The 23,871-nt window shown below is 38.1% G+C and overlaps 1 protein-coding gene across 2 annotated transcripts; it reads right to left on the reverse strand.

Annotated features, from left to right (window-relative positions):
• Positions 1-1,133: 1,133 nt before the first annotated feature.
• On the reverse strand, positions 1,134-22,079 carry SARAF (store-operated calcium entry associated regulatory factor). 2 transcript variants are annotated; one of them, XM_047855349.1, is made up of 6 exons: positions 21,820-22,079; positions 12,499-12,677; positions 9,555-9,972; positions 7,555-7,684; positions 6,760-6,854; positions 1,134-4,313 (listed from the first exon to the last, which is right to left on the reverse strand). In XM_047855349.1, the coding sequence occupies exons 1-6, from the start codon at positions 21,920-21,922 to the stop codon at positions 4,288-4,290; spliced, it is 951 nt and encodes a 316-aa protein (XP_047711305.1). In that variant the 5' UTR covers positions 21,923-22,079; the 3' UTR covers positions 1,134-4,287. The 2 variants fall into 2 exon arrangements, with proteins under 2 accessions (XP_047711305.1, XP_047711304.1); XM_047855348.1 differs by having other exon boundaries at positions 6,760-6,914; positions 21,820-22,078.
• Positions 22,080-23,871: the final 1,792 nt, after the last annotated feature.

The raw sequence follows: 23,871 nt of genomic DNA on the forward strand, positions 1-23,871 counted from the left end.
AGAAACAGCAGACCTTAGGGGTTCAATGGCCCCAACTTTACTGGGATCTTCCCATACGTTCCCATTCCACTATTCAGGCTCCCATTCTTTCCCACTCAATGTTCTCACTGTAACAGCAGACATTCCTTCAGGTTGGGAAGTCATTTGTGTTGTAATTCACCCACTTGCAGGATAAGATTCTGGATTTGGTCTTCAGAAATCTCAGCCCTGTAGCTAAGGACGTAATGGTTTCTTTCAGAGAAAATACAAAAAGAAAGCTTTCAGGTCATTAATGTGAAGCTTCAGCTAGGGATTTGAAGCACTGAGCTCATCTTTTTCTTTTTCTACTTTGTCCAGCTCAGTCAGGAGCAACCAGCCAGTCCCCTTACACTCCATGTTAGACTAAAATGTCCTAAGGGATGGTCATCCAGAATCTTGCTTTTTATGTGTTACCAAAATGTGATACTTTGTGTGTCTCCATTGCCACAACACTCCATGGACTACTAGTACCCTCTTGAACACTGGAAACAGTCATTAATGTCTTTCAATTAATCAGATTAGAGACCATATTCCAGAAAACCCAGAACCAATTTTCAAAACTCATCCTCAAGGTTCTGTTTGTTTAGAATCACTTCTGGGTTCAATCAGAGAAACAGAACCAGCAGCAGATGTATATGGAAGAGATGTATTAGAAGAAATTGGCTAACACGATTGTTAGGGCTAGTTAAGCAAGTCCAAAGTCCGTAGAGTAAGCCATCAGGAAGGGCGGATGTTACCTCTTGACTGAACTGCTATCCGCAGGAAGAATTTCTTCTTTCAGGAAATCTTAGTTCTGCTCCCAAGGCCTTTCAATGGATTGGATCAGGCCCACCCATATCCCCAAGGATAATCTCCTTTACTTAAAAATCAACTGATTGTACATGTTAATCACATCGACAAAGTATCCCCACAGCAACACCTTGAATAGTGTTTGAATAAGTGATAATTATAACCTAGCCAAGGTGACACATAAAACTCATCTTCACACCTTCTAAATCAGACACTCTGAGGGTAGGGCCAAGCAATCTGTATTTAAAGCCCTCTAGTGATTCTGATGCTTCTTCAAGTTTAAGAACCACTGGTTTAGAGAACAAATCAACAGGGATGAACAGGAGTTGGGAGTCAACCACAATGTTTTATTACAATTAGCCAGTATCTGTTGCTTACAGTTAAAGAATCTTAGGAGATTCACCATACATACACACAAGGTCCTTAGTAGCAAACAGAAAATGACTCTACTAAATTGGGCAGAAAAGGAACTTATTAGCATTTATATTAAATAGCTCAAAAAACCCATGGGAAGGCTGGAAAACCAGGCTTAGGAAGAGGCAGGTTTTCAGACATGGGCATCCAGGCAGCACACAAACCAGCCAAGACATACCACAGCAATCATCCAGTTAATAGGGTCCCTGGGAAGTACCACCAGACACTCACCAATACCTCCATGAAATCTTGAACTACCCTATCACTGCTGGGAATAGGCTCTTAATTGTCCTGAGGTCTTTGTGCCATTCTCTCCAAAGACCTGGAGGGAACATAGGACAGAAATATTGACAGAATTTAGTCACATGACCATGCCCTAGCTGCAAGGGGCAGGAAGAAGTAATTTTTGGCCCTCTTTCCTAAAGAGCTCAGAGTAGTAGAAAGATCTACACTTGAGATCATTACAATGAAATGTACTAAAATCAATGGTAAAAGTGTATATACAATGTATTATGGAAGAACAGTAGATAAGTTTAACCCAGTCTTGGAGGATAGGGGTCAGAATCTAAAAGATCAGGAGTTTCAGAGAGAAGCATTCATGAAACTACAGAAACACACCTAACTGGTTAAAATACCAGAAATCCTATCCTAACATCTGAAGTTCTGCTGAACCCTCATGTGAGGAAAACTGTAAAGCCCCCTTTCACCTCTCCTTTCTCCTTTTCATGCCCACCCAAGCAGGTCCACCAAGCTCCCAACTTCAGTACCTTTCTTTCCCTTGGTGCCATCCCCTACTGTGGGCCATCAACACACTAAAGAGACCCAGTTAGTTGTACTGTCTTTTATTCTGTCTTAGATTTGGTGGCGATACCTCAGAATCTTTTCCACAAATAACAAAGATGTGTAAACATACAACAATAAAGGAGAAGCACCCTAGTGGGGGTTGGGGGCTGAGGATCTTGAGCCCTATATGCCCAGTTTCTTTCCCCTCTTTCCCTCCAAGCAGTCTTTGAAAGAGCCTCAAAGAAAACCACCCCTCGTGGGGCGCCTGGGTGGCTCAGTTGGTTAAGTGTCTGACTCTTGATTTTAGCTCAGGTCATGATCTCACGGTTCATGAGTTCAACCTTGCATCGGGCTCCGCGCTGACAGCACGAGCCTGCCTGAGATTCTCTCTCCCTCTCTGCCCCTCCTCTGCTCTCTCAAAATAAACTTAAAAAGGACTTTTTTTAAATAATAATAATAAAAAGAACATCCCTCGTGCTGAGAGTAATCTAAAGTCACCAATTTAGTCAACTCTATATTCACTCATCATTTTCTTAAAATTCCAATGACCTGAAATAATGTATCCAAAAATTGAAATTGGGCCTGAAACTAACATAACATTGTGTGGCAACTGTATTTCAATTAAAAAAAAAAAAATCACGGCGCGTGGGTGGCTCAATCAGCGTCCAACTTTAACTTGGGTCGCGATCTCACGGGAATTGCTCAGCACCTAGAGCCTGCTTCGGATTCTGTGTCTCCCTCTCTCTCTGCCCCTCCCCTGCTTGCATCCTGTCTCTCTCTCTCTCTCAAAAATAAACATTAAAAAAATTGTTTTTAAATCACTTTGTTAAAAAAAAGGAAATTTAATATGCAGATCACTATCACTGGGACAATCCACAGCAGTTTTAAATTAACAACTTTCTTTTTACTTTGCTCTCCAAGTAAAACATACCTGGATTCAAGATTATAGACCCCTGTAGCAAAAGGTAAATTAAAACCCAAAACACTTAGCAACTGGGGAAAAAGGCAATAAGATGGATTTTCTTTTATTCCATCTCCCTTTACTGAGAGGAAATGGGGTAAGGATTTAGCGCAATATACTTAAATAAAAACTGTTTCTTGTGTGACATAAATTAAGATTTCTACCAAGTTTTACTGATGAGGGCAGTTCTGTTCACAATACTCTTTCAACTGGCCACTAAATCACATTATAAACAATAAATACAGGTTTGTTTTTAAATGATTCCTAAGAGGTAAAAATGGGACTCTCAGGTTGCAGAGTTTAACTGAGACAAATGGTGCAATCTTTGAGAGTTGAGAGACTTGGTGATTTCTTTTTTTTTTTTTTTTAAGTCATTTTTTTAGCAGAGGCCTCCTTCCACACCATGTCTGAATTCCTTTTTTGAATTGACTGGAAGCTAAGGCAAGACTCCCAGGGGAAATTAGGGAGACCCCTTTTCCTTCGGGAAGAAGGATAAAAAAAAAAGTTAATACCAATTTGTGTCAAGGCTGGTAGAAAGAATAAGAATTAAACCCTTTGTTTTTACTTTTCCTGTCATTTTAATGTAAGACTGAAACAGACTGCTACAATATTGGAGATTCACAGAGAACAGCATGCTTCTGCTATTAAAAGACCTTTGCTGAAACATTTAAACTTTACTTCCCAAGAAATGAATATGGAGGTTTCAAGCATTTTTGTCAGCACAACATCATTCACAACAACTTTCTAGATACTCATTTTCTACCTTTTCCCAAAAAAGGTCATTCTCACTTATTAGAACCCCACCACCACTGAAGGGTTCAAAGCTCCCAAGCTCAAAAGTGATCAGAACACAGATAAGTATAATTGGTAGTCCAAAGCTTGGTTTAAATGTTATCAGAGCAAACACCAAACAGTAAATATCAAATAGATTATTATCGTTTGTATAAAGTAATGACGCATATACTAAAACCACTTAAGATTGACGTTTTATGTATGCAGGATCTAATGGTAAGAAAGCCTCAGTCTTAATGGCATCACAGGTTTTAGAAACTAAATACATTTTCGGCTTTCCATGGTAATCATCACTCTCAGAAACCATAAAACACAACTGCATATTACACTAGCATACAGTTCTCTACATAAGCATTTTCTCATATATCAAGTAACAGAACACAAAAAGCAATACAGGACAAAAAAAACTACAGAACTTTTGCATATTCCCCTTTCCCCAGTTGTTAGCAGGTAGCACTTTTTTTTTTTTAAGAAACTGATGAAAAGTCAGAAATTTTGCATCCAACGTTTGACTTCAACTTTTTACTTTCTTATCGTCTTCTGGTACCACCATATCCTAAAATGAGAAGAGTAAAATTTATATTCATTTTCAAAACTGCACTGGCATTGTTTATCAAATTACAACAGTAACACATCTATTGTTAACAAATGAGTAAGAGAGATGGGAGGGAGGGAGTGGGGAGTAGGGCTATGCAGACAATGCTTCGCCCCCCATAACAGCCCTCCTAGTTGGTCATCCAGACATCAAGGCTGCTGCAAATCACTTGTAGTAGGGATGTGTTCCACGATTAAGGCAACGTGAGCAATTAAGGCAACGTGGTATGGGCAATACTTAAAACCTAAGCCAAAAAGCAGAGAAGCCTGTGGAGCCAGCCACGCCCTGCCACCTGTCACCACGATGGCGACAAACAGAAATAATGTGGGGGCAAGTTTCAGGCTCTCAATAGTAAACGTTAACTTCATTACCCCCACACACAGGTACACGCACACACGCTAACGGGTTACAGATGACAAGTGTTCCCACCTGGAAAGTCCATTTTTTTTCAGGTTTTCCTTAAGATTATTTAATGTTTGATGATTTTCTTCATATAAGTCCCATACACTTCTAGTTGATATTTATGGGGTTTTTTTTACAATTTTTGTTTCCAATAAGAAAGAGTGTTCTATTATTGTGTTTTGGCCTATGTAAGCTATATTTTTATATATCCTCCCAATCACTACCTCCCCTTTTTTCTCCCCAAAAATAACTACCACCTTAACATCTAACTCTATAGGTTAGCTTTGCTTGTTTTTAAACATGTATATTTATAAAATATGAATGTTGTAATCATATTTATATACAGTCCTTTGTGTCTGGCTTCTTTCTTATTTATATTTGGAAGAGCTATCCACATTATTGCATACAGCTGTTTATTCACTCGCCCTGTTACACAGCATTCCATCGTATGGACATAACTCCATTTATTCAACCAGTTCACTGCTCTTGGATACGTGGGTTTCTTCCACTTGGAGGCTACTAGGAGTAAATATGCAGGGTGCCTGAGTGGCTCAGTTGGTTATGAAATCCAACTCTGGATTTCAGCTCAGGTCATGATCTCACAATCATGAGATCTAGCTCCATGCTAGGCATGGAACCTGCTAAAGATTCTCTCTCTTCCTCTCTCTCTGACCTTCCCCTTCTTGAGTGCATGTGCACACACATATGCACTCTCTCAAAAAAAAAGAGAAAAGAAAGAAAAAAGGATTAAAGATGCTATGAGCATTCTCATACTTATCTTTCAGTGTACGAATGTGTGCATTTCTGTTGCTATACGTCTGAGAGTGAAATTGCTGGGGCTAGAGTATGCTCATGGTTTTTCAAAGTGATTGTATCAATTTATATTCACACCAGTACTATGAGAAATTCACTGTTACACTTCAAAACATATTTAAATGCAGTTTTCTGTCAATATCAAGAATTCATCTCTCTTTTAGAACTTCCCCCTGCTGAAGATGAATCCAATCCACAGCAATCTACTTCATGACCCATTACCTCCCATTCTCTGCTAATTAGCTAGATGTTTAAAAACAAATAGTTATTTTTTTTACTTTTTATATTGTATCCTTGATTTTTACAAAATTTCCTCTTAACAATAGAAATAAACATTACCACCATACTTCAAAATTAATACATTTTTATTGAGTTTTGCTGAATATTCAGTATATAGAAAATCTCATTTTAGAATTTAAGAAGAACTCCAGAGGTCACAGAATTAAACACATGTAGAAACCAATGCTCAGGAAGGTTGAAGGTCAAGCCCTAGTTGGTTAATGTTGGAAGTGAGTTTAAACCAAATCCCTACTTGATTTTTAAAGAATGTTTAGAGGTGAGAGGAAAGAATGAATCTAAACTATATTCTCTCTCAGCTAACTGTGCTATTAATATTTCTGATGGGTATGCCAAATAAAACTATGATTACTAATACACAGTTATCTTTTTTAATGTATTTTTTAAGTTTATTTATTTATTTTTAAATTTTTTTCATGTTTATTTATTTTTGAGAGAAAGAGACAGAGCACAGGCAGGGGAAAGGGCAGAGTGAGAGAGGGAGACACAGAATCTGAAGCCAGCTCTAGGCTCCAAGCTGTCAGCACAGAGCCCGCCCCACACAGGGCTCGAACCCACGAACTGTGAGATCATGACCTGAGGCAAAGTCAGACACTTAACTGTTAACCGACTGAGTCACCCAGGCGCCCTTATTTATTTATTTTTGAAGGGGGCAGTGGGGAGCATAGAGAGAGGGAAAGACGGAATCCCAAGCAGGCTCAGTGCTGTAAGTGCAGAGCCCGATGCGGGGCTCGAATTCACGAACCACGAGATCGGGACCTGAGCTGAAATCAAGAGTCGGACACTTAACTGAGTGAGCCCCCCAGGTGCCCTCAGTTCATCATCTTCCTAAGTTCCAAAACTACTTCTATACTCTACTGCCACAAGATACGAAGCTCCATGTTTTCGCTCTCACCTGATGCTGTTCTGGTTCTCGTCTCTGAGCTTGCATATGCCGAATAGCTACCCGAGGCTCCACGAAGTGGCGAGTAGGCACGGCTATTCCACATGCTGGAGGACGAAGGAGGAGGAGATGGGTAATACCACGAGTCAGAAAAGGGTGTGGCTGCTCTATGAAGACATAAAAGCGTGTCAGGCATTTTCTTGTGACCAGTTTTAAATATTCTGTTGCTAACCTCTCAGAAAAAAAATCTTTATCAAGTGTTTTTCCTCAGTGTTCTGGTATAACATGAAATAGATACTATTTTGTTTCTCTGATATTGTATGGTCATTGCCATGGTGGGCGGGGGGGGGGGGGGGCAGAGAGTGACAGGGAGAAGAGACTCTTTCAGAACTCACAGTCAGATAAAATCTAAAATTAAACTACCAATAATACTGAAGACATCCCAAAATCTGGCTCCAAGCCCTGTCCAGCCTTGCTTCTATCATTCCCTACCAAACCTGACTGCTAAACTGTTCCTCAAGCGCAATGTTCTTTCCTATCTTCTCATTTTCTCAGATGTTAAGTAAACACTCTTTTTCCTATCTCATAGTATCTATAAGGATGACATTGGAAGAAGACACAATGAAAGAAAGTAGCATATACAGTATTGATGAAAGCCCATATAGCAGAGACTCTGATTTAATACGGTAATGTCACCATTATTTATTTTCCTCAACAAAACCAAATCCACTCCAACTGCAAGTAAAGCAAAGAAGCTTCCAAAGAAAAGTGGAATTCAAGAGCAAGTGAGATCAATGCAAAGCCTACCGATTGCTGCCAAACAAATATCCTAGTATTCCTCCAGTTCCCAAGCCAGTCCAGAACCCAGGTCCTGAATTGTCATATCCTTGTTGTCCTGTGAAAGCACTGCCAAAACCAGAAGTTGCACCAGGTGGTCCTAGAAATAAAAATGATTTATTATATACCCTCACGTAAACAAAACATGACCTACAACACCAAAAATAACATGACATTTCAATTACTTCACCTGTACTGTCTATTGCTAATACTCAGCCCTCAACTCATAAACAAGTTGTATTCAAAAAGTATATTCATAAAATACCAATTTATAACTAAGGAGTGCCTTTCCCATAGACGTGGAAAAAAGGGATGTATCTTAGAAGGGAGGAGGGTCCCTTTCTGAAAAGTCATATTTGCCCTGCTCAGGATCAGCTACTGCAAGACGACCCCACTTGTCGGAGGTCCTTCCTTTCTGCATTATGAACATCTATGAAAGCTTCATGTGATAGCTGTACTTGGGTGCCTGATGCAGGAATCCAAGTGGAGGCAGCAAAGATATTTGTATTGATTGGGAAGTCAGGTCTTAAACCAAAAAAGCATCCTCTGCTCAGAGGAAGTTTTTTTTAAATTGATGTATAACATAGAGGAAAGTGTGCTAATCTCACTTGTATAGCATAAGAAATTTGTACATATGTACCCATGCATGTAACCACAACCCACATCAATAAAACATCTCTAGCACCCCAAAAGGCTCCCTCATGACAATTCCCAATAGATACCCACCCACATCAGAGATAGTATTACCCCGACTTCTCTCACTATACTTTGGTCTTACCCATTCCTGAACTTCTAAATGTAATCATTTACTAGGTACTCGTCTGTGTCTGGCACATCATTATGTCTGTGAGAGGCAACCCCCACTATTGCACACATCTGGTTTTGTTTTTGTTTTTTAAAACCAATCTACAGTATTCCATTGTGTGAAAATAACCACAATTTGTCCCATTCTTATGTTTATGGACATTCTTTTTCCAGTTTTTGGCTATTGTGAATAAAACTGTTATAAATATTCCATGCGTATCTTTTTTTGTACAAATGCATGCATTTCCCTTAGGTATGTATCAAGGAATGTAGCTGCTGGGTCACAGGGGAGGTGAATGTTTGATTTTAGACAGTGACAGTTTTCCAAAGTGTTTTCTATTTTAACTCCTACCATCAAGTTGCAGTTGCCATTACTTGATACTGTGCCTTTTTAATGTTAGCTCTTATGGTGGTTACACGGTGGTTAATAATGAACTCAATGTGGTTTTAATTTGCATTTTCTTGGAGACTAATGATGCTAGGCACCTTTTCATATTGTTACTAGACATCTGGATATCTTCTTTTATTATAAAATGGCTGTTCAACTCTCTTGTCCATTTTAAAAACTGGATTGTCTGCCTTTCCTGAGACTTGTGGGAGAGTTCTTTACATATTCTAGATACACACCCTTTGTTGGAAATAATGTTTTACAAATATTTTCTCCCAGCCTGTGGCTTGCCTTTTCACTCTGTTAATGTTGTCTTTTGATGGCTAAATGTTCTCAATTTAAATAAAGTCGAATTTATCCATCTTGTCTTTCTGGCTGGAACTTTTTGTATTCCAAAGACATTTTTGCCCATCCCATGGTCGTGACAAATATTTTCATGTTTTCTGGAAACCTATGTTTTACCTTTTATACTGAGATCTATATTTAATGAATAGATTTTTGTGTATGGTATGAGATGGAGTTCAAGGTAAATGCTTATTGCCAAATCTGATCAAGTTCTTCTGATTAAGATGATTTATAATTTAACCATGCCACCTTAAAATAGTGGTTGCAATTATCTTCACGCAGAAAAATAGGTAAAAGAAGTTGAAAAAGTAAAATATGAGAACACAAATCTGCTTTGGTCTCCCAATGCCACTATGTTTCTATTTCAGAAACCAGCACGAGATTCACTACCTCACATCTACCCTACTTATTGCCATTACCTAGGGAAACATACCTGTGAAGTCAGACTTAAAGCCTGCGGGAGGGGGTCCTGCAGAGTTGCTGAATCTCTGGTAACGATGGGAATACGGAGGATACTCAGAATATGGGGGAGGAGAATCTTGACCATCACTAAGGAACAATTTATAAACTCCAAAAGCAATAGCAAGTAGTACTATGACGGTAATCAATCCACTGATGCCACAGGAATCTGAGGAATACAGCTTGTTATAATAATCAGAGAAAGAGTGAAAGCCATAGTTTTTTCCAGACTCTCTCAGTTTCTTCAGGCCAAGTTCTGTGTAATCTAAATTATACTCTAAGCCACAGGAACCTCTTAGTACATATTGGTCTTCAGAGGATTCATAGCCTTCACAGCTCACTACAGTTTTTCCAAATTTATACGCAATATCTAAATCAGTCTTACATTCCCACTGTGAAGAAAAACAGAAATAGATTATGAGAATCAAATTTTTTTTAATAAATACCATTTGGGTTATACAGTTGTCTCAATAAGGCAAAATGAAGTTGGGGAATGATAAACAAAATTCAGAACAATGAGTACTTCGGTGTTGGGGAGAAGGCAACCTACAGGGTTTAAAGCTAGGTAGGAGGTACCTGAGTGTACATTTTATTACTATTCCTTATTACTTACGTATACACATGAGGAATTCTTTTGTACATATTAAGTATACCACAATTTATAAACGTTAAGCAAAATTTTAAATGTCAACTTTTGCTACTGTAGTTCAAGATGTTTACTTTAAAAATAGGCGTTCTTGGGGCACCTGGGTGGCTTAGTCAGTTGAGCACCCAACTCTTGGATTCCAGCTCAGGTCATATCTTGCAGTTTGTGGGTTCAAATCCTGTGCAGAGACCCATGCAGAGCCTATTTGGGATTCTCTCTCTCTCTGCCCCTTCCCTGCTCATTCCCTCTCTCTCCCCCTCAAAATAAATAAATAAAAACTTTAAAAATAAAAAATAAAAATAGAGGTTCTTTAAAGGTTAGGGCTCAAAAATCAGCATCATCCATGAATATCTGGTAACTATGTATACCATCAGAAATAGTACATAACCTTGCGAAAAAAAACTTTCTACACAGGGGAGCTTGGATGGCTCAGTCACTTAAGCATCCAACTTTGGCTCAGGTCATGATCTCACAGTTCGTGAGTTCGAGTTCTGTGTCAGACTCTGTGCTGACAGCTCAGAGCCTGGAGCCTGCTTCAGACTCTGTGTCTCCCTCTCTCTATGCTCCTACCCCATTCAAACTCTTGTTTCTCTCAAATAAACATTAAAAAAAAATTTTTTTTTAAACCTTCTACACAAATCTTATAATAGACAGACTAACACAGACTAACTTTTCAGGGTCCAATCCTGTAAGTAATCTCTTAAAAAACATTTTTTGGGGCATCTGGATGGCTCAGTCGGTTGAGTGTGTGGCTTCAGCTCGGGTCATGATCTCACAGTTGGTGAGTTCAAGCCCCGCGTCAGGCACTGTGCTGACAGCTCAGAGCCTGGAGCCTGCTTCAGATTCTGTGTCTCCCTCTCTCTCTCTGCCCCTCCCCAGCTTGCACTCTATCTCTCTCTTTCTCTCTCAAAAATAAACATTAAAAAAAATTTTTTTAAACATCTTTTTTAAGTAATCTCTATGCCCAGCATAGAGATTTTTAAGCAATCTCTATGCCCAGCCTGTGTTCAGAACCCCAAGATCAAGAATCACATGCTCTGCCACCTGAGGCAGTCAGGCAACGCATCTCTTAAATTTTAAGATATTTAGAAAAATGCAAAAAGAGTTCACACTAGCCTTAAATATTTCCACCTTAAAAAAAAAGTCTAAATTTAGTTTAAATTCCGTAATTATATATTGAGCTAATTAGGTAATATGCTTCTTTTAACAACATTTAAAGAGACACAAACTAAAATAGATCTGATTTGTTTTTCTGCCTTTCTGTAAGTTTTTGCCAAATTATCTTCCTCTCTCAAATTTCAGATAAGCGGTTTTATTTTTCATAACACCTTTATTGAGATACAACTCATATACTATACATTCACCCATTTTGATGGTTTTTAGTACATTTGTAGTTGTGCAACCATCGCCACAATCAATTTTAGCATATTTTCAACACTGCAAAAAGAAATCTCATATTCATTAGCAGTTACTCCTTATTTCCTCCCAAATTTTCCAGCCCTGGGCAACTACCAATCTGTCTTTATGGATTTCCCTATCCTGGACATTTCATATGAATGTCTGATCAGACAATATGTAACTGGCTTCTTTCACCTAGCATCAAGTTTTCACGTATATTGTAGCATGTATCTGTACTTTATTCTTTTTTATGGCTTAGAAATATTCTATTGTATGGCTATACCACATTTTGTTTATTCACTCATCAATGACAGACATTTAGGATATTTCTACTTTTTGGCTATTATGAATAAATACTGCTACAAACATTTATGTACACATTTTTGTGTGGATACATGTTTTTAATTCTTTTGAGTATATACCTAGAAGTAGAATGATTGGGGCATTTGGTAACTCTATGTTTAACCTTTTGAGTGCCTGGCAGTTTTCTAAAGCATCTGCACCATTTTACATTCCTAATCATCTACAATTCCTGATCATATTAATGTCATTTCTCAAAAGTAGGTTGGTATTTTTTGAGGAATGACAGTAAAATGATAACCAGCAGAGATTCTCTGTCCCCACCCCAAGTGTATAAAGTTTTGGACATTTACTAATGTCTTAGAAGAAATTTATGGATGAAAATTACAATGAATATTTCCAGGCTTTAAAATCAGTTTTCTTTGGAGGATGTTCTTCCAGAAAATAACTGATTTATATTTATATATTTAACTTGAGATTTTTTACATGAACTTCCCCAAAATACTGAATAATATCCCAATAAATACTTGACTAAAAATTCCAACTAGACTTCCATCAACATAATAAATATTACCTGTACATCATAACCATCCCAACCTTTGTTCTGACATTGTATGACTTTTGGGGTATAAGAATCACATCCAGCTGTGCCTCCAACACATTTCAACTGTGGGATCGGATCCAGCCTACGGGAAGTGGTATAGCGGTCGTGGTGGAGGGTAAGAGCTTTTACATCCCGCAATAATATTCTGTCTGAAACAGGAAGAATACAGATGAACAGGTAGTAAATATCCTGTCAAACATAGAAAGGGTCATCCTAATAAAATTCATGTCATAGGAAATACTTTCGAAAGTACGTGGGTATAGAATTCTAGATTGTCACTCAAGCAAGAGGGTGGAATTTTCAGACATCTGAAAAGTTTCAAAATATATACCTTGTAGGTATCAATTCTCAGTAAGACAATGAAAGATATTCACCACCAAGAGAAAAAAATAAAACAAAGAGAAAGACATAAAACCCAGAGGACTAAAGAAAAAGTAATGGCATACAAAGGGACAAAGGAAATCCCAAGGAGAACGAGGAATGAAGACAGCAATATGACAACCATGACCAGGCAGAGGGCAGCAAGTCCACACTGGAAGAGTACTGCTCAAAAGCCAGACAGGAGGGCTGCCAGGAAAATTCCCTGCTGCTATCATACCATCTCTTTTAAACCTAAGGAAACAATGTCCAGGTGGACCTGGCTTTGGTTTTTATCTGTATTTGGTCTGTCTTGACCTCAAGCTCATCAAGTTCCTCCTCTTCCCCACCATGTCCTGCTAACTGGGCTCAGTTGAGGACACTCATGTCACCCCAGAGAAGCATTCTGGCTTTAACCTATTCCTGAGTGCAACAGACAGACCATGGGAAACTTAGAAGTAAAAGACCGAGAACAACCTACTCCTTCTGACCATATTTCTGCCCAATGTTCAATATCGGACCACAACAGTCTTCGACAGATACCTTAATTATAGTGAGTCCTATGTTTCCCATGATTTTCCCAGTGATTTCTCCAGAAGGGGCACTTAAAATCTCAGGAAACCTGAAGCCAGAGGCCTTTTTTTTACACTGCTAAGAAATGAGCTAGTCAGTTTTTCATAAACTTTTAGGGTTTTACCACATACATGAGTAGAAAAACTGGAGTAAAAAAAAGTAATCATTCAAAAATCAGGAAAGTAGCTACCTCCAGGAAAGGAAATGTGCTTAGAAAGGATCATGAAGAATTCTTCTTTCTTTCTCTTAACTGATTAACAACCTAGTAAGTACTTTTTTCTTGCTTACCCAGACACAGATACAGGAGTTGTTTTGATTTTTGTTAGTTTAATTTTATAAAAACTGATACATACAGCCCACATTATTCTTCACATGGTTTTTCCACTTAACCAGACATCATGGACATTCCCTCATATCAGCAGATACAGATCTTACTTATACTTATTTACCAAAAAAAGAACTTAATAAATGCGACTAAGCTGAGATTTATCAGCCACACTCTCTCACCAAAATGCAATAAAATTAGAAATACAATGACATAGTGGCGCCTGGGTAGCTCAGTCGGTTGGGTGTCCAACTCTTTGATTTCTGCCCAGGTCATTATCTCACAGTTAGTGGGACACAGCCCTGAGTCAGGCTCTGTGCTGACAGTACGGAGTCTGCTTGGGATCTCTCTCTCTCTCTCTCTCTCTCACTCTCTCTCTCTGCACCCCTCCCCACTAGTGCATGCATGCATGTGCTCTGTCTCAAAATAGATAAACTTTAAAAAAAAAGAAATATAATAACATAAAATACATATTAACATATAAAATCAATATGAAAAGACAGCTGAAAACCAGTAACAAGAAAGGAAATTTAAACTATATATACTGAAATATATTATTAAATCTATAGTAATATAAACAGTATAGTATTGGCACATGATTAGAAAAATTAATCATTGGACACCACGGACAAAAGTTAACCAATGATGGCTAAAAACTTACACCATAAAACATACAACAAAAAAAAATACTGTACAAAAGCACAACAGAGTATGTTTATGATCATTAAGACACCAAAAGCAAAAGACTGACCAGCAAGATAAAGACTGCAATTGATCAAGTTATATTCAATCTATGAAAATCCAAAGTCCATAATAATGCTCAAAAAGAATGCAAAAAACTCATTTATCACTAAAAGTTGCTACCTACCTCCTTTCCCCTGAAAATTGGTAATTAAAGATTAAAAATTAAATTTCTGTTCTGACTTTCCACCAGGAACTGTAATCTGAAATAGCCTCAGGTGATAATGGAAATCTCAACCTTACTGAAGAATGACAGCTAATAAATGCAGATGAAATGACAGAATTAGAAAAAAATCATCATTTTATAACCCCTAAAGAAACAGATTCAGACAAGGATTTATTGGTTTTAAAATCATTAAGAGACCAGATATTGGTATGGTGCTAGAGTGCTTTCTGGAAAAATGTAACTTCAAAAGGGAGAAATAACGCCACTTTTAATCCACTAGTAATCTTAGCATCAATAATGGTAGAACAAATTGATATAAAAGAATCTACTATGATGTAATCCCTGAAAGTATTTAACATGAATTTTATCAATCCTTAGGAATTAACACTCAGTCTACAAGAAATACAAGGAAGAAAAAAAGTAAGCTAAAACAATGCCGCAAAAAAACAGAATCTAGAAGGTAGGATATTCTAAAGGACAATAGGCCCAAGCCCTTCACCAAAGCAGCAGCATAAAAAAAGGATTTCTACATTTAAAAAGACTTAAAGAAGAATACAGTCAAATGTGATGCACAGACCTGGATTGGGTCTTGGTTTGAACCAACTAGTTTAGACATTTTGGGCACAAATGTGATATCTGAATATGGAATAGATAATTAGTTTACCAGGGGTAATGTTATTTTTACCTTGTGGGGAAAAGTTCCTTTTTTAAAAAGGGGAAGAGCATATTGAAGAATTAGTGGTGGCCTGTCATGATGCCTAAAATTACATGGAAATATTTCAACCTTAAATATGGAATTGAAAGGAAACAAGGAATATACAAAGATTGATTAACTTGCCATCAAAATTTAAAATATCTTTCCCAGGGGTGCCTGGGTGGCTCAGTTGGTTAAGGGTCCAACTTCATTCAGCTCAAGTCATGACCACCCAGTTTGTGGTTCGGGCCTCTACAGGCTCTGTGCTGACAGCTCAGAGCCTGGAGCCTGTTTTGGATTCTGTGTTTCCCAATCTCTCTGCCCCTCCCTGGTTCATGCTCTGTCTGTCTGTCTGTCTGTCTCTCTCTCTCTCCCTCTCTCTCAAAAATAAATAAAACATTAAAAACTAAAAGACATAGAGATAGATATAAATAAATAGATCTTTCCCAGAATTCCTTCAATAGACGGACTAGAATGACTTAGTATCAAGTAATTCTAGTAAAATAAGTATTTGGCTTTTCTAGTATTTACATGGAGGTAGACAAGGAGAAGGTAGACAACAGCTTCTGATTAATCGTCCAATAGTGTCTATCGCACTTGGTACACACAGGAAAACAAGTAACATTTTATTTAGAGTTTCTGGACCTACAAAATTCAAGAGAACTTCCCGAAAGACAACCATGTTATAATGAGAGAATTTGATAAAACAGCTAGATATTTTATCAATTACCAAAAGTCAACAGGTTTTTCTATACATATAATACTCAATTAGAAATGAAAATGGGAAGCCTAGGGGTGCCTGAGTGGCTCAGTCAGTTAAGTGTCCAACTTCAGCTCAGGTCATGATCTCAGTTTGTGGGTTCGAGCCCCACGTCGGGCTCTGTGCTGACAGCTCAGAGCCTGGAGCCTGCTTCAGATTCTGTGTCTCCCTCTCTCTCTGCCTCTCCCCCACTCACACTGTCTCTCCCTCTCTCAAAAATAAACATTAAAAAAATATATTTTTAAATAAAAAAAAGAAAATGAGAAGCCTATCTGAAATTAGTGCCAAGCTACATACATACATAAAATATCTGGAAATAAATTTAGGATCAATATGTGATCTATATATTTTTTTAAATGCATGTATAATAAGACCTAATACACTTCCAACCAGGAACCCAATTGGGATTTTTGGAACTGGGAAGAAATATGTTAAAGGTCCTATGGAAAAACTAACATCTATAAATAGCCAAAAAATGTTTAAAAAAGAATTGCTTTACCAGATAATAAACTTACTGTAAAATTACTATAGGGGTTCCTGGGTGGCTAAGTCGGTTAAGCATCCGACTTCAACTCAGGTCATGATCTCTCAGTTCATGAGTTCGAGCCCTGTATCGGGTCCTGTACGGACAGCACAGAGCCTGGAGGCTGCTTCGGATTCTGTGTCTCCCTATCTCTCTCTGCCCATCCTCCGCTTGTGTCCTCTCTCTCTTTCAAAAATAAATAAATAAATAAACATTTAAAAGTATATAAAATAATAATATATATAATAAATTAAATTATTATTTATATTAATTTATATATTAACTTAATATCTTTGTATTATATTTAATATATTTCTATTAAATTTATATATTTATATTATTTAATATTATATTATTAATATCATGTTATTTAATAAATTTATATTATATTTATATTTTATTTAATATATTTATATTAAATTTATATATTTATATTCCTATTATTTAATATTATATTTTAATATTATATTATTACTAGGTATATCATATTTATATTATATTTAATACATTTATATTAAATTATATATTAATTTAATGTTTATGAATTTATATTATTTAAATAACATTAAATATTAATTTAATATTAATATATTGATAGATATTAATAAATATTAATAAACAATGCTAATATTAATGTTAATATTAATATTAAATGATAGTAATTTAATAAATATTAAACTGATAATATTAATTTATTTATATTTAATATACTTATATTAAATTTATATATTTATATTATTTAATATTATATTATTTAATAAATACATATTATATTATATTTAATATATTTATATTAAATTATATATTAATTTAATATATTTATATTAAATTTATAATATTATTAAAATAATAATATAATAAAAGATAGTATGGGGGCTTCTGGGTGGCTCAGTCGGTTAAGCGTCCGACTTCAGCTTAAGTCATGATATCACAGTTTGTGAGTTCAGGCCCTGCGTCAGGCTCTGTGCTGACAGCTCAGAGCCTGGAGCCTGCTTTAGTTTCTGTGTCTCTCTCTCTGCCCCTCCCCTGCTGTGCTCTGTCTCTCTCTCTCTATCTCTCTCAAAAATAAATAAACATTAAAAAAAAAATTTTTTTTTTAAAGATAGTATGAAGGGGTACCTGGGTGGCTCAGTCTTCAGACTCTTCAGGGTGGTGCTATCGAGCTTTGCCTGAGGCTCTGCACTGGGTGTGGAGCCTGCTTAAGATTCTCTCTCTCCCCTTCTGCCCCTCCACCCCATGCATGTGTGCTCGCTCTCTCTCAAAAAAAAAAAAAAAAAGATAGTATGGAATTGGAACAGAAATAGGCAAGGGAACTATGAAACAAAAGAAAGTCTAGAAGTTAATCCAGACAGGGGTGCCTGGGTGACTCAGTCAGTTAAGTGCCCAACTTCAGCTCAGGTCATGATCTCATGGTTGGTGAGTTAGAGCCCCGCATTGGGCTCTATGCTGACAGCTCAGAGCCTGGAGCCTACTTCGGATCTGTGTCTCAGCCTCTCTCTGCCCCTCCTCCACTCGCGCTCTGTCTCCCTCAAAAATGAATAAATATTAAAAAAAAATTTTTTAGAAATAAATCTAGATATATATGGGAATTCAATATAAGATAAAGTGGGCTTTTTAATTTAGTAAAAAAAAAGGGGGGGGGGCCTTCCTTAATAAATGACACCAACATAACTATGCAGCTAGAAGAAACTCCACCTACAGCTATATAAAAACTTAATTCCATATGGACTAAAGACCTAAAATTTCCAAGAATTATATTAAAATAAAATATGCTATGTGCTATATTAACCCCAAACTATTACTTCATACATTAAAACTTGACAATGAAATTATTGAATGGCTTAAAAAGTCATAAGGTGGGGCACCTGGGTGACCCAATCAGTTGGGCATCAGACTCTTGATTTCCACCCAGGTCATGATCCCAGGGTAGTGGGATCAAGCCCTGCATCAGGCTCTTTGCTGAGCATGGAGCCTGCTTGAGATTCTCTCTCTTTCCCTCTGCCCTTCTCCCCTACTGGCACATGTACTGTCTCCAAAATAAAAAAATTAAAAAAAATTTTAAAAGTCACAAGATAAACTAAATAACAGAAAAAAATAAAATAAAATAAATACCAGGAATAACAATAACTTGAAATTATTGTAGCAGGGTTGAGATAAGCAAAGAACACCAAACTAAATTCCCATCACCAACTTGCTATATGACTTTGGCCAAGTCACTTAATTTATCTGTACAGAAATTTCCTCACTTGTAAAATTAAGAATATCAACTTTAAAATTGGTCATGAATCTTAGATTTATCAACCTTAAAATAGACGGCGAAGCTTAGATATGATTTACTATCATTATCCAGCAGAGTACCTGACACATAACAGATGATCGGGTACAATAAATATTTTTGAGATGTTTAAGGAGCTATACACACATGGGGTATCATTACCACCTACAGCATCTTTCCTCCCTAGACATCCTAAAGCTCACTAGGTTTTGTGGCCCTAAAAATTCCTATGTTGAAGCCCTAATCCCAATGTCACAATATTGGAGGCAGGGCCTTTGGGAAGTGATTAGTTTTAGATGAGGACTTGAGGATGAAGTCCCTCATGATAGGATTAGACCCTTATAAGAAGAGAAAAAGACCACAGCCCTCTCTTTCTCTGCCATAACAACAAAACAGCCATCTGCAAACCAAGAAACCAAACATGCTGGCACCCTGATCTTCGACTTCCCAGCCTCCATAAAACAAGAAATAAATGCTTGTTGTTTAAGCAACCCAGTCATGGTATTTTGTTATACCACACCAAACTGGGACAAGGTCCAAGTACAAAAAGCTAATACCCATCCTCCACTAGTTGTATCAGTCAACGGTCACAGGGAGCTCCCTGAAGTCCAGACTCACATCAAAATCCACTTACAGGTCTCAAATTTAAGATGAACAAAACCAAAGTCCCCCAAACATGCTTCTCTCACAATCTTCCACATCTCAGGAAATAGTAACTCCACACTCCTAGCCACTCAGGCAAAAACCTTGCCTTCTCTCACCCCTACACCTAATGCATCAGAATATCATGTCAGCTCCACCTTCTAAATAGGTGAGAATCCAACCAGTCTCACCAACTCCACTGCCTCTCCTCTGGCCAAACCATCATTACTCTTGGAACTCACTGTACCAGCAGCCTCTTCACTGGCCTCCCAGCTTCCCTGGACCTCCTACAGTCTGTTCTCCACAGAGTGGACAGAATGAGCCTTTAAAATACAATTCACAGCAGGTCATTTATGCCTCCTCTCCCTTCAGGTTTCTGATCAAATGTCACCTTAACAGTGGCTTCTTCCCTGACCAATGCATATTTTAAAAATTCCACTTCTACCTGCACACCCTATCTTCCTTACCCTGTGTTATCATTGTCCATACCACTTTTCACCATATGACAAGCTACTTACCAGTCTGTTTACTGTCTATTTCTCCTCAATAGATGTAAACTCCTTGGGGTCAAGACACTCAGTTTTGTTAACTGCTATATTCCCAATGCCTAGAAAAGGGACTTAAATATAAAATAATTCCATAAAGAATTTTGAGAAGTCTTAGGTAATCTCTTTAGAATGGGTGTACAATTTTTTCCAGACAAATTACTGCTCTATGTTAGCTAAAGACAAAGTAAGTGCATCCAAAGCCAAATATATATATGTGTATACACACACACACACACACACACACACACAAAATGAGGGAGTGATTATTGCTTTACTAAAGGGCTTGATAAAACTTAACCCAATAAAATACTTTCACAAAACAATTCCTCAAAGTAAACTTAAGGTAAAATAGAATTTATAAATATCAATTGTGTTTACTCTGCAAAATATTTTGGTGCTTTTTGTTCCAGAACAATAGTGTATAGAATAGGCAGACTAAGATTTCCAAGAAGCAGTTCACCATTAATTTAAATTTGGTCCCCTTTTTTTTTTTTTAATTCCCCGGATTCTTCATCTGAAAACTTTTTTTTCCTTAAGAACTGAAGTTCAACTAATGTTTCAATCCAGTTTTTAAATTATAATTCCGACCAAAGTGTGATCTTTATATACAACTTTCCAGAAATACATAAGGAAATTACATGGACATTTAAATCCAACATGACTTTTATTACTAATAAAACATCCACATTCAAACATCCACACTCAAAGTCAAGCACCTTCTCTCTCATTGTAGCATTCAGGAATCAAATAGGAAATTACAGAAATAAATCTGTTGCTTAAGAAACATAGGCATTTCCTATCGCCTAAGTCACAAATGCAATATTGACACTTTTAATGCTGTAACATCTTCATTCCCCAAACCAAAAATGATGTTTTAACTGTTTAAAAATTATTTCTTACATAATTACAATTTAACAGCATGCATCATTAAATGGAAATCTGTATGTTTATGTATAAATTACCCGGAATATTACTTATCACACAAAAATTCTTCAGAAAATTCTAATAACATAGTAATTTAAAAAAAAAAGTCCTTTCTCAGAAAGTATTTATCATATACCATGACACACAAAAAATAATGTTTTTTAAATTCTAGTGTTCGGTGAAAAACAATGGGAAAAGGTGACGTAACAAAATAAACTTCACTGTAATGGTCAGATTAAGAAGCATGAGTTCCGCTCACATGTCTGTGATTCTGCTAACCTACCTGCAAGGTTTACATCCCTGTCCACTAAGTGTGACTCACAGACTGCCGGTGCTGTAGCAACTGTCAGCCACAGCAACAGGCAGCCATGACAACAGGCAGCGAAGATTACATCAGACAGTCGTAACAACAAAGCAAAATGAGCAAGTGAGTATCGAGCTTTCCAGTTAAGTCTTAGAGATGAGGGCTGTTGTCCGAGGAAGGAGAAGGTAGACAAATTCTGGGAGTCCAGGAAAGGGAGAAAGGAGATCTTTAAATATAGAGTCGTTCCGCCCCGCCCACTCCCCAACTGTCCCCATCAGTCCCACAGGACTTCTGGGAAAAGCAAAGAGGCCAGGTAGGACGCAGACGACTAGGAAAGAAGATGGAAATGAGAAATTAGAATAGAATGGCCCAAACGGCGGCGAACGGAAATGGTCGCCCGCTGGGCCTCTGAACGCTAGGTGAATTCAACAGAAAGGGGCGGGTGAGGACAGCACTCACCAGGGTCGTTCCAGGCGAGGGCAGGGCCAGTGATCAGCAGAAGCAAGAGGAGGCTGAGAAGGAGAGAGCGTCCAGTAGCTTCTGGCCCGCCGGCTGCGGCCATGGCTCCGGTGAAAAAAGCGGACGGCTGCCAGGCGCTCGCGGGCCGGAACCCTGATTGCGGAACTTGCCGCTACGCGACAACACCCAGCACCTGGGACGGCGGCGAAGAGAAGGTCTGCAGAGCCGCAGCGAAGGTCCTTGCGCAAGTGTTACGTCACTGCCACTGCGTCGCGCGTTGGAACACGAGTGGACGCCGCGGGCCCCGCCCCTAAAGCTTAAAGCGGCTGGGGGCGGGGCCAAGGGAAGGACGGACCATCCGGGGGGCGGGGCCTGGGCGGGGCGCCGGATATTGTGGGCGGAACCGAAATTTGGGCCCCTCCCTGTTGCGTTTGATCTGCGGCTCAGAATGGTTCCGCGCGAAAGTGCAGCGGTTAGAGAGATTGAAACCAACGCGAAATCTTAGAAGTGTAGTTAGGTTATGCATTTCCGAAACCTTCATAAGCTCCCTGAGGGAAGTGACTGTGCATTAGAAAACTTTTTGTCCTCAGCACCTAACATGGAGCCTGGCATATGACTCGCGTCCGACTACTGTTTGCGAAGATTGGGGTGAAAGGTAGCATGGAAATATGTTGTGTGGTTCAGAAGCTCAGGACCTCTACCTATTTTCTTGTACGTGGAGGCAGTAGGAATTTACAGAATATCAGGAGAAGAAACTACCACCTAAAGAACCAGTCAGAGAAAACAGTTCTAAGAGTGCTGGAGCATTATCTTTGAGGTCTGACAGGCCTGGGTTTCTCTCATTCATTCATTCAACAAATGCCAGGCACTGTTTTAGGCATGGAGGATATGGGCAAAGTCCCAGTATTCACGGACCTTACACTGAAGTGGGATAGGACAAACAACATTAAATAATTAGTAAACAAAGATAATAGACAGTGATAAATGCATTGGTTAAAGTAACACAGGATATTACAATAGAGACTGGGAGGTGACTTTAGGGAGGCATTTTCTTGCTGAGGAAGTGATTTTGAAGTTTGAGACCTGAAAGAGAAAGAACCAGCCATACAAAGGTCAGGGGGAAGGTCCTTCAGGGCTTAGGGAACAGTGGGTGCACAAGCCCTAGATTTTTGTTTTGAGGAATAGTCATTAATTCAGCCAATAACTTTACATACTGAGCATCCACCAGTACCTAACAGGACCTGCCAGGCACTGTTCTAGGCACTGGGGATACAGTAGTGAATAAAACAAAATTCAGGGGGTAGAAGAGGCAAACAAGTTCAATATAACTGAAGCAAAGTAAATTAGGGGAAGACTGGAACAAGAGGAGGCAGAACAGTGGAGACTTGGGATGGGACAGAGACTGGAATAATAAAGGTAATAGAAAATTCTGTTCTGAACATGTTGTTTTCAGGGACTATAAAGCATCCAGATAGACCTGTCAAACAGACACTTGAATATACAAGTCTGCATTTCAAAGCTAAAGTAAATTTGGTAGTTATGTTATCAAAATTAAGATGGTATTTATTGTCACAGGAAAAGGTATGATGCATATGGAGAGAATTTAGATATGCCAAAGAAGGAGGCCCAGGACTAAAACTAAGAGAACACTATCATTTGGACTCTGGGCAGAAGATCCTAGAAAGAGTCTGAAAAGTCACCTCTGGTGAGATATGAGAAAAGCCAGGAGAATAGTTATATGGTAGCTGAGAGAAAGAGAAAAATCACCAGTATTTACTGTTGTTGAATCACAAAGCAACTTTTGGATTTTGCAATGTAGAGGTCATGAATTACCTTGACAGGAGAATTGCTGTTATTTGAGATCACATCATTTGCCATGTACAGTCCTAGAGAGTGGTGAACAAAACATTAAGGTTGTACTAACTTACACTCTGGTGGGAGAGACAAACAACAAGTAATGTATAGTTCAGAAAAACAATACATGCATTCAAGAACAAAACAGAGTAATGCACACACACAAAACCAGACTCTTAAATACAGAAAGCAAAGTGA

The sequence above is a fragment of the Prionailurus viverrinus genome, chromosome B1 (assembly GCF_022837055.1).
Source record: "Prionailurus viverrinus isolate Anna chromosome B1, UM_Priviv_1.0, whole genome shotgun sequence".
Lineage (NCBI taxonomy): Eukaryota > Metazoa > Chordata > Mammalia > Carnivora > Felidae > Prionailurus > Prionailurus viverrinus.

Excerpts from the sequence above, each read along its gene's own strand:
- SARAF (XM_047855348.1), bottom strand. The coding sequence starts at position 21,922 with ATGGCCGCAGCCGGCGGGCCAGAAGCTACTGGACGCTCTCTCCTTCTC. Across the intron at positions 9,973-12,498 it reads GGGATGGTTATGATGTACAG|TGGGAATGTAAGACTGATTT; the intron begins GTAATATTTATT and ends TTTTCTTCACAG. Across the intron at positions 4,314-6,759 it reads GAGAACCAGAACAGCATCAG|GATATGGTGGTACCAGAAGA; the intron begins GTGAGAGCGAAA and ends TTCTCATTTTAG.